Source organism: Rhipicephalus sanguineus, chromosome 7, assembly GCF_013339695.2.
Source record: "Rhipicephalus sanguineus isolate Rsan-2018 chromosome 7, BIME_Rsan_1.4, whole genome shotgun sequence".
In the NCBI taxonomy this organism is placed as follows: Eukaryota; Metazoa; Arthropoda; class Arachnida; order Ixodida; family Ixodidae; genus Rhipicephalus; species Rhipicephalus sanguineus.
In genome coordinates, this window is record NC_051182.1 from 33053469 (window position 1) to 33065458 (window position 11990).

General features: G+C 47.7%; 1 protein-coding gene across 3 annotated transcripts in view; it reads left to right on the plus strand.

Annotated features, from left to right (window-relative positions):
* Positions 1 to 5779, plus strand: part of LOC119399379 (rab11 family-interacting protein 4A) — a 274117-nt gene extending 268338 nt beyond the window's left edge. For all 3 annotated transcript variants that reach the window (XM_049417676.1, XM_037666192.2, XM_037666193.2), the window contains one exon: positions 3619 to 5779. In XM_049417676.1, the coding sequence (XP_049273633.1) occupies positions 3619 to 3741 (123 nt within the window). In that variant the 3' untranslated portion in view covers positions 3742 to 5779. The remainder of the gene's footprint in view (positions 1 to 3618) is intronic.
* Positions 5780 to 11990: the final 6211 nt, after the last annotated feature.

An 11990-nucleotide genomic window follows, 5' to 3' on the forward strand; every position in this document is an offset into this window, starting at 1 on the left:
GTTTTCTGGCCGCATAGCTGGCGAAGCGAGCAGATTTCTAGTGAGTTTTGCCATCTTTCTCTCTGGTCGCCTCGCGCACACTTGCACGCACACACCCGAGTGCACTTTGTTGCCGGGGTTATGTGCGGCCGTGTATGACACCGCTTTGTCTTCTGCTCTCGGCAGGCAATTGCAGAAGATGCGCATGACTGCTGCTGACGCGAAAGTGACAAAATCTGGGGCAAATCCAATAGGGGGTCAGCGGGGGGGGGGGGATTCATTATTTTAAGGATGTCTCCTGTGGTCACTTTGTTGCTTAGAGTCCTGTTTCTTCTTAGAATAACTGTTACAGTCCACATGAACATGAATCACCAACTAGCCCAAGTTGAAACCCTCTTGAAGGTCACAAATACATGTGTGTCATTGGAGTAACCGCAGGTAACATAAAAAGCTTCGTAATATTGAGGAATTTGTTGTATGGAGGTTTGTTATGGGCAGGTGTGACTGTATTGCTGCCTATAAGCCACTATGGCTATTAGTCATCGTTGGGCCCATCTTTTGGGTCAGATGAGTTGATACTGATTACTGAAGTTCGGATGAGACCATCAATAATTAAGACTGGGTGGGACCCCGAAATTTTGTTAGAATTATCAGAAGTTTGAATGGACCAGATGCAAGCATAAAACTTGATTCAGGCACATGGAATAAGTCTTGGGCTTCAGTACAGCATGACTAATAATTGGGCCTTGGCTTTGCCACAGTAACCCCAGAATTTATTTTTGGATTTCGCGTGCTTGTAACACGTCATGTGGTCATAATCCGCCTTTTTCATTTTTCTGTGCTGCCCTCTGTCACTTTGGTAGGGGCTGGGACAACCGGTATTGCCAGAAAGAAAGCCTCAGAGATCAAGAGGTGTTTTGCAACTTTTAACACGGTAGCGTTAAAGAGTTTGTTTTGCGGAAATTCCGGTGTCGGGGTCAGCGTTATTGATTGTGAGCAAAAAAATAGTGTTGTCCGTGAGTGAAAATTCGATATAGATGCAAATAAAGAAATGGTAAAACTTTTCAGCTCGAGTGGGAATCAAACCCAGGAATTCTACGTGGTAAACAGGTGTTCTACCACGGAGCCACACCACTGCTTGAAACAGTTTTGAAAAAAAAAAAAATACCCTTGCAAATGTCATGTAGTGCGAGGAGTCTCCTTAACGCATGTAATAGTATTGCCTGACAGAAGCATCGAATCACACCAGGCGTCAAAACATGTGAATTGTGCAATGAGTGGTTGGTTTAAAGGCTCACCAATTCCAAAGCACACAGGCATAATTAATCATCAAAATCAGCAACAGCATCAACAGTGTGTGCAACTGTGCAAGTGCACGTGTCACCTTACCGACACGTAGTGGGTGCGTTGCCAAACTGCAAAAGGAAGAGTTATGTTGTGGTGGGCACTTTGCAACTGTACTTGCAGTAGGCATACTGGGATACTTGCTTAAAATGTACTTGTGGGCTAGTTGGTTGGTCATATTTACGATAAACGGCAACGCACACCGGGTTAAGACACATACATGAAAAAAGGACGACGCTAGCGCTGAACTTCAACTGATCTTTACTGACGATTGCATTTGCTTAAATAGCATCTTTTTGTGCATGCGTATAGCATATGGCTAGAGCAAATTCCAAAGACATGTGATTTGATTGTGGCTTCTGGGTTTTGTTGCTCTTGAGATTGTCTTTGGAATTTGCTCTAGCCATATGCTATACGCATGCGCAAAAGGATGCTATTTAAGCAAATGCAATCGTCAATGAAGATCAGTTGAAGTTCAGCGCTAGTGTCGTCCTTTCTTCATGTTTCGTGTATGTGTCTTAACCCGGTGTCTGCTGCCGTTTATCGTAAACGCTGGGATAGTTTGAAACTGCCAATCTACACATGCACAGGCGTTCCTTTCTTTCCGGCACAGTTGAAATGTCCACTGAGAAGTGAAGCCAGGCCATCGATAGCGAAGTCGATGCGAACAGGAACAGGACCCAATTGCACAATCGCAGTCTACTCTTGAAGGCGAAACTCAAGCGTCCTCCAAATGTTTCAACTAGGAGAAGGGTGCATACACCGTAGCATCATGAAAAAGGCAGATTGAAATTGGTCACTGTCATTATTTGCATTGGTCTTGTATTGGCTTTTTTTCAAAATGTTGTCAATTTTCTATTGCTCTTTTCATATAGGCATACTGGTAGTCAAGGGAATCAACGATAGTGTTCGTTGTGTACATATGCTATGTTTTTCACTTAGCGCGGGTACCCAAGAGGATAGCTTCTGACACATGCACAGTGGCGACCGTAGGTCGGCAAAAAATGTGGAGCTCACTCAGACTCACTCATAAACAGGGGCGGTGCCAGTAGAGGGTACGGGGTGCTGGAGCCCCCCCAAAATTTCCGCCAGCCCCCCTTTGCCCCCCCAAGAGCAAGCATAGTCAAAACACAATGCATATGTTCCCAGCCTCCCTGGCCCCCTGAAGGAACCCACTTGTCATGGGTTCCCCCCCAGTAAAAAAATCCTGGCGCCGCCCCTGCTCATGAAATATATTTTGCCCATAGGGCTCACTCAGGCTCACCAAAATTTTCCTCAAGTGGACTCATTTGGACTCTGACTCACTAAAAGTTATCTCACCCGGACTCGGACTCGTACTTAGCCCCGCCACGGTGGTCTAGTGGTTATGGCACTCGACTGCTGACACGAAGGTCACGGGTCGAATCCCGGCTGCGGCAGCTGCATTTTCGATGGAGGCGAAGATATTTGAGGCATGTGTGCTTAGATTTAGGTGCACGTTAAAGAACCCCAGGTGGTTGAAATTTCCAGAGCCCTCCACTATGGCATCTCTCATAATCATATCGTGGTTTTGGGTTGTTAAACCCCAGATATTATTATTATTATTAGACTCGTACTCAAGGCTCAATCTGAGTCTGAATGTGTATGGGTCAGTCTACTCATGAGTTAGTCTGCTGACCTATGGTGGTGACAAACGCTAACACAAAGCTTTGCGTACCCTATTCTACTCCTTAATCTGATAAAGACCAGTGCAAACACTCATGCTTTTGCCTCTTTGAAAGTGTAAGCAGCTGCCAGTGGACTATCTTGTTTTATTTTTTGTGTGTACAACATGTCTATTGTGATGTGTACTCAGAAAGCTTGATACACTTTCACAGAACTAAATATTTCACTTCAATGAAACACACTTGAAAAGAAATTATGCCCCTTTGCTGTCTTTTGCGAGTGCCTCATTTCATCATCAGGTGCAATGCTGTTGAAACTATACGAGAAGTTTGGTCAGCAAAATGTACAGCTGCGCGCAAAATTGAAAACCAGCAATTGGAAACAACGAAACGCCAAGTGATGTGGAACAACATATTATAGCCATATAACAGAGCTTGTTTCCAAGGCACAAAACATCATGTATTACAAAGCCTAATAAAGGAAAAGCAATCGCATTATGGGCAGTAAAGCTTTGAACTATTTCATGGTGCAAGTGCGTTTAGTGCAAGAAGTCACTCTAGCCCCTACAGTGATGCACCTGATACATATGGAGTGTACATTTCTACTCGTAGAAAGATCCCGCAGTGTTAACGCAAACTTTTTCTTCTGCAGCTGATTGACACGGTGAAGCACGAGAAAGAGGACAATGTCAGGCTGCGGGCGTACATCGACGGAATCCTCCTCAACATCATCGAGAACCACCCGCAGCTACTCGAAGTGAAGCCCATCGTCTGATGCACGCGTGCCTGAACAACACGTCGTGTCGTGTACAAAGAGACTTGTGCGTTCTTCTCCGTCCTGGGTGTGAATGCGTAGTTGCACACTGCGTGCCTTGAGGGGTCGGGGCCACACAAACCAAGCCGGTGCCTCGGGAGTATATTTTTCTTTCTGCTCGTACCGATACGTACGAGACGTGCACATCGACTTCTAGAAGACCACCGTCTTTCACAGGAAGAAACCCGCAGTGCTCTTATTTTTTTTTCCTCGGATTTTCTAGGTACGGTGGACGTTTCGAATTGCGAATGCCGTCTGTGGCCGTCCGTACGGAATACTTTGATTCCGGTCTGAGCATGTGTGAAATGCGAAGGTGTTGTGCGCACAAAAAAAAAAATGCGCGGAGTGCTGCGATTACGAGGAAAGTCCTTTTGGGGAATCGGCCCACAGGGTCAAACTGCATCGTCAAGCTTAGTTTAGTAGACGATGTTGTCGTTGCAGGCTTTGTTGCCTTCTTCGTGGGTTACGAAAAAGAAAGACGTTCTGAATGTTAGGTGTGTTGTGGTGATTCTTTGAGCACAGTCAGTGCAAGGCTTGCTGAGCTCTCTCGGTTATCAGAAGGAAAAAGACCAAGTCATTGAAATTACTTTTCTTTAAATTTAGTGATTGTTTATAGCTTCATTTATTTTTTTCTTGTTTTATCTTTAATGCCTACAGCTTTTAAAGAGCACAGCAAGGTGTGTTGTAATTGAAATTACTTTTCTTTATTTTAGTGATTGTTTATAGTTTCATTAATTTTTTTATTTGATGGCTCATTGTTGTTTTTAGTTGTATTTGTTTTATCTTTGATGCCTGCAGCTTTGCAAGAGCACAGCAAGGTGTGTTGCACAGTGTTTCATCATAAAGCATCGGCACAAATGGGGTGTCCGTACATGAATGACAATGTGATAAGTCTGAAAGCAGAATGCAAGACTTCGCATTCAATGCAAGGACATCAATTTTGAGTTGCAACTGACTATAGTGTTGAAAAGCTGATCCCATATCCTACCCAATAAATGAGAGTTCTCAAGCAATAGCATCACTGACGCACAGCAGAAAGCAATACTTCACTGAAAATTTTGCCTGCGTTTTATCGATGCATGCGTTGAACAATTGATCATATTGAATCTTAAGGGGCTGCCTATAGCGTGTCTGAATGAATTTCGATATTTTGTGCCAGGCACCGTGCCTCTTGGCTGTTCTGGCAGGCTATGATTCCGCTGTGCTTTTGAGGATCGCAGAATTGTTAAGACATAACCAGCGGTAGCATTCGAATGGGACTCGATACGATATCTCGCTTGCCTTTCAGATCACCACACATGCTTTTGCCTTTTTGGAAGTGTAAGCAGCTGCCAATGGATTATTTTAGTTGTTGACGCTTGATCTAGAAAAATAGTGTTTCGTCATCTGCGTGCCTTAGTATTTTTTTTTTCCATTGCTTTGTTTGTAGCTCGTTAAAGTGACACTTAAGAAAAGTATGAAGTCAAGCTAGATTGAAAGATAAGCCTCTGTATTGATGAAGTTTCAGAGTGGGAAAGACTGTTTCGTAATGCTTTCTTGAAAAAAAATGACGGAATTGGCTGCCCCGTTGTTGCGGATGGCGTTGCTTATGTGACGTCAGCACTAGCTCATTAACGGAGAGCAGCACCATAGAGGAATTTGACGTAGAGGCTGCATCAACTTGTCGATAATCATTAAAGTGGTTCACAATGAGAGGCAGCAATGGAACCTTTGGAGACATGTTCCACGCTGAATTGACATAGGTTTTACGAGAAAGCTATAATATAGCTTTTAGACAAATATCTTCGTATTCTAGCTTGACTTAATATTCTACTTTAGTGTGTCTTTGAGGAGTATTCATGCATCTTGGTCACATTTGGAGCAACAAAAAAAAAAATCAAAATGCTAGACATACTCCATGCACACATCAGGGCATTCCAGCCACTGAATATGTTATACGCTCCTGTGGAGCATTGTACAGTTCAATGAAAGCTAATAAATTGTCTAGTTTTTGCGGAAACCAGCTTTTATTGTGCTCTCTCCGTCTTTTACTCGCCTAGCACATGGAATTACAGTATTTCACTTAATCTACTGATTGCTTGGATGTGATATACGAATGATGGGGTTGAGTAGGATTTGATTACCACACGCGTCTTCTGTATTAAATGGGAAGCATTTCTTAGCAAACCTCAGGCACTTTGGGCGTTTCTATCTTCGTATTGTAAGCACATTTGACGTACTTCATCATTCTCACTTGTACATAGCCATCATCATCGCTATTCTTCTTGGTGTTGTGTGCCGAGGCAGACACTGCGGAATAAACGGTTCTGCTGGCAATATCTGGTCCGGTCGTCCTGCGTCTTTCACAGTCGTAGAGGTTCGTCAAGATCCCGACGTCCTCCTGCGTTTGTGTCCTACCTGGAGCTCCGATCCGGTCGCTGCTTGCGCCTGGCTACCCCCACAGATATGCAGCCATCGGACCTAACTGCTAGCCCTAACGCTACAACACTTATGCCACCGGCTGCCCCTCCATCATCCACTGTCACAAGCCCTCAACGCGAACCACCTGTGTTCGCGGGTCTTCGTGGTGACGACGTCGACGACTGGCTTGACATCTACAACCGCGTGAATTCAGTCGATCGGTGGACTGAAGCCGAGAAATTGACTTATGTCCCCTTCTATCTCACCGGTGTTGCGAAAACGTGGTACTTTATCACGAAACTGACTTCGTCGATTGGTCCACTTTTGCCATCAAACTGCGACAAATCTTCGCATCATCATCGGGCCGTTCCGAGACCACGAAACAGAAGCTCACTGCACGTGTTCTACTCGCACACGAGCCATACATTTTGTACATCGAGGATGTCTTGGCCCTCTGCTGTCGTGCGAACAGTTAAATGGAAGCTGAGCGCGTTCGCGACATCCTCAAAGGAATAAACACGATTGCCCTCAACGCTTTGCCTGTTCACAATCCCGCTACCGTTGAAGACATTACTTCGACATGCCAGCGCCTGGACGAACTGCACTCCCTTAGTCTTCAAGAAGACAGCGATCCTCGCCTCACGTCTCACTTTGATTTACGTGCCCTCATCCGCAACATCATCCGCGAAGAACTTCAAGAGCAGGAACAGAGGCGATCGACTGCTGCCTCCACTCCATGCCCACCTTTCGACCTACGCAACCTTGTGAAGCAGGAGTTGGCAGCCATGTCGTCGCCGACAGCACCTGTCGCTTCACCAGCATGCCCGATACACACATACGCTGATATGGCAGCCATGACGACACCGACACCATCGATTGCTCAAACAGCGCGTCTGATGCCCACATACGCCGACATTGCTGCAATGACACCTGCTGCCGTCACATCTGCACCTACTGACCTTGCCTGTAGCCCGTTGGCTTCTGTGGGCTGCCGAGCACCTGTTGCATGTGCACCTTCGTACCCGGAGTGGCGTTCATCTCGAGCCGTCTGTTTTTACTGCAGTACTGCCGTCGCCGCCAGCAGGATGAACGCCGAGGCTGTGTTGAGTTCGAGCGAGACCGAATCCGAAGACCTGATCCTTATAACCCAGACTCCTCCTACCCTTCCACGCAGCACCGGTCTCCGTCTCCTCCAGCGACCCCGCGTCAACGTCGGGACTCCAGTTACTCTAGGCGACGCTCTCCTTCGCCCTACCGCCGCTCTGCATCGCCGCTTCGCCCCATCTCCCGCCTTGTTGACTGAAATTCGAAAAACTAAGGATTACAGTTCTTGGAGGGAAATTGCGTCCTGTCGATCATCTCAAATACCTCCTGTTCGCCCGGCCAATATGCTGTCAGTGACTCTTGAAGGTGTTCCTGTGCAAGCTCTTGTCGATACCGGTGCCGCCCCTTCTGTTTTGCATAGTGACTTGTGCTCGCGGCTCCGTAAAGTCAGAACGCCTTATGTAGGACCTGTGTTGCGCGGCGCAAATAACGTAGTGATTCAACCCGACGGACAGTGTGCGGCTCGTGTTTTCATCAACGGCATACGTCCCCACAACCTCTTATACTCGGTTGGGACTTCCTACATTCTGCCTCCGCCGTTTATCATGTAAAGAGAACGTCGTTTACATCAGATACATCGGATGCATCTATTTCGGCCCCGTCGCCCTCGATCTTCAATTTGGCTGTGGCTGAAGACTGCGTCCTGCGCCCTGGTCACGAAGACGTGGTAGCTGTCACATCTAGCCAAATCGCCGACGGTGACGCACTAGTTGCCCCTTCTCCTCGCTGCACGTCGCACATTTAACGTACTTCGTCGTTCTCACTTGTACATAGCCATCATCATCGCTATTCTTCTTGGCGTTGTGTGCCAATGCAGACACTGCGGAATAAACGGTTCTGCTGGCATTATCTGGTCTGGTCGTCCTGCGTCTTTTAGTATCTATCTATCCATCTATCTAGCCGCCTACGTCTGGGCGCTCTCCCGGTCATCTCCATAGGTTGTAATATACCAAAATTTGCATAGCATAGGATATGACGAACATGATTCACTGATGATGACATGAATGACGCAAAATACCTGTCGCGTACGTCATGAAACCGTTTCACGTGTGGCACATACCCGCATACCAGAGTTCATGTTATGCTGGTATGTGCCACAGGTGAGAACAGTCTCAGTCTATGCAGTAACCGCGAACATACACATTGACACAGAACGAAAGTGGTGATAATAGTAATTGTTGGGGTTTTACGTCCCAAAACCACGATATGAGTGAGAGACGCCGTAGTGAAGGGCTCCGGAAATTTTTACCATATGGTATTCGTTAGCGTGCACTGACATAGCACAGTACACGGGCCTCTAGCATTTCGCCTCCACCAAAATGCGACCGCTTCGGCCTAAAGCCCCTCGATCTAGAAAGTAGCGATACGGCGATACTCTTCTCCGCGCGCGCGTTTTCCTCCTCAATTATCCTCGGATTTCTCCCCTCCCCTGGCCGGCGCGCTGCGCACGGCACGCTGAACCCTCCACTGGCTCGCCGCAGCCGCATTAGAATCACTGCGCGCGCTTGTTTAATCGGCCCCTTGAAGCATTAAATGAGAACCTGTCTCTTAAGCAATAGTCATGACGAAAGTGGGCTTCCGATAGAACAAATTAAGTGACAAATATATTTTTTAAGACGCTTCCATAAATACAAATGAGCGCTTCGAAAAAAATGAGTGTACCAACTGGCGGCTGAGCGGTTTACCTCTCCGTCGCCGCCTCGGCTGTCCGTAACGCGGAGGTGTATTAAAGGGGTCCGTATCGGAGTTTACTGCCTCCCGAATCGATTGCCGCAAAACTTTCTCGATTCCGTCAAGAATGAGCGGAGTTACGGGGGTTTGGCGCACGCTCTCAGCGCTTTCTCTCTTTTCTCGTGCCGACGAGCGCACTGGAAGCTACACAGGGAGGGTGGCACGGGGGAAAGAAGTTACGTCAGCGCGCATCATGAAACGCGATCGCTCCCCCGCTGTGATTCGCGTGCGCGAGTGCGGATACCGTATACTGAGGAGTGCGGCGCCGGCAAGTGGCGGCAAGAAGCGCATCTGATCCGAACGCCGCTCTCGATTTATGTCGGCTATCGACCAATGAGGATGCTATGTCTTTTGCGACGTGGAGATGCAGATCGCGACGTCAACTGGCAGACGCCCCGCCCACCGACGAGAGTGAGAACCGGCCTCTGAAAAGAGGGTGCCTGAGGAAAGGGCAACTTCGAGCTCCGCTTGTGGCCATTACGCGGCGCGCACGACTGTAATATTTTGCACAGCCGTTCATAGCCGTGTCAGCTTTCCGCAGGATGTGTTTTTTCAACAAGCCCAAGTGGTGCTTCATGACCCCTTTAACCGCATATAATGTAACCAGCATAAAGTATAGGCGAGAATTTATTTTTCATAATCGTGGTCTTGATGGAGCTCAAAGAAGGCAGCCAAGAAGGAATGTGGTGGTTTACCTAAATTGAATTGGGCCAATTGAGTGGGCCCGAAGCCTTTTTTGTCAATGCCGCAGTCAGACACGCACGCACGCACACGATACAGGAACGCAGGCACATACACACGCTCATAGACACGTGTTAAAGACACGCACATACATACACACACGCAAATAGATACGCGATACAGACACACACGCACATAGATACGATCATACGCATGCGATACAGGCACGCACGCACATACACACGCGATATAGATACGCACATACATACACACGCGCGTACACACGTGATACAGACACGTGCGCGCACATGCGAACAAGCACGCACGCACTTACATACACATGCGCATACAGAAGCGATACAGACGTGCACATAAATACACACGCGATACGGACACGGACACGTGTGGACAGGCAGGCACGTGCCTGCGTGTCCACACGCGATACACACACACGCACCTACACGCACATGTCTGTGTCGCACACGCGATACAGACACACACGCACATACACAGCGATACAGACACGCACGCGCAAGTTATACAGACACGCACGCACATAAACACGCGATACAGGCACGCACATACACGCGCGCGAAAACACAAACGCACGAACGCGCAGGCGCACACATACGTGCGTACACGCACAAACACGCATACACAAACGCACGCACATGCACTCACACGTTAAACATGCGCACACGCACATACAAACACGCATACACCTGCACACACGTACACACACGCCTGGAGGGTTCATGGCGTGCGTGAGCAACTGAAAGCGCACGAAGTTTGCTTGCGCTCGCTTCTCGTGACGTCAAGGTCACCTGACTGGGAGGTATCGCGCGTCGCGGATGCGCCGGCTCCGCGAAAGAGAGGGTGAAGAAAGAGGACGTTGATGGCCCGGCGAGGGTGAGGCGGCGTGGATAAAGGAGCGCCGCTATTTTCCAACATCAAGGGGCTTTGCTTCGGCCAGGATCAAACCCGCGACCTTCGGGTCAGCAGCCGAGCACCTTAACCACTACGCCACAGCGGCCGACGCAAGGAAAGTTACGGAGCTGAAGGCAGAGCACCCCTGGAAGACGCTGGGCTACCATCTACTCGTCCACTTGGTTCGCAACGTTGACCACGTGGGTTACGTAAAAACCGGGGTAAATGCTTCCTACATTAACTCTGCCGAGCGGACGTTGTCCCTCATGATTACCGGTGACTTCAGCATTGATTTATCAAAACACCACAACGCCTGGTTCTTAGACTGCGTGCAAGACTGCTTGGATGTGGACAGGGCATCACAAGACCTCGGTGCTATGTCCAGGACAGGAGGCATCATAGATCATTTCTTCGTAAAAGCCATCCGCGGTTTCCACCAGCTCTACTATACCTCGCACTTAACTACACTTGGACCATTCGTAGCCGCGATCACGAACGGATCCGATAACAAGACCTGTGCAGCTGCTGGTGCTCACTTATCACAGTAAATGATGACCTTACTCAAGAACTGCCAAGAACCCCTTCCACACATTCGCATCGGTTAGTGAAACATGCGTGCGTTCTCCGTCATAACGGATAATTAAAGCATAACTGTAACGCAACTCTAACAACTGCAACTGTGACTTACGTACGTACAGTGCGCCTGCGCATGCCACTCGGCTGTGTATATATCTAGGGAAACTTCTGAATAAAGCTTGGTTGCGAATAGCGCCTGTCCTGTGCATCTGTGTTCCTTCATTGTCCTATTAGAATTCGCGCTATCCAGTATTGAAGAATAAAAGCACTACATATTATCTTACTGCGTCTGGTATTGGTAGCACCAATGTTGCTGTTGGCACCGTTAAGCAACTGTAAACAACTGGTTATATAACACATGTGCGACTCTTCAAAATATGTGTGTGCGTATACCATTTGCACATTTCTCAAGCGTCATTCCATGACGTTTCACTCAATGTGAAAAATTGCGACACAGTCACCTTCCTGCGCATGCTTCGCATAACATCGATTCCCATGGTACGTGGGATCTGCCGAATTTTTTGTGAAGGTTGCTATGTATGACCTTAAACCACCAATAATACTTTGGGATAGTGTCAAATGTAATCGCGCTTGTGTGCATAGATTATTGCATGTCAGACAGCCGCAGGTGGTCGAAATTGGACTGCAGTTTTGGCACACAATACATCAAAATTTTTTTACAAGGGACGTGGATGCTATATACTACCAAATTCTGTTAAACTCGGGGCTTTTTTGGAGCGGGATTTCTCTATCAGCACCTTCTGCTATTAACTGGTGCTTCAAAGGAAAAG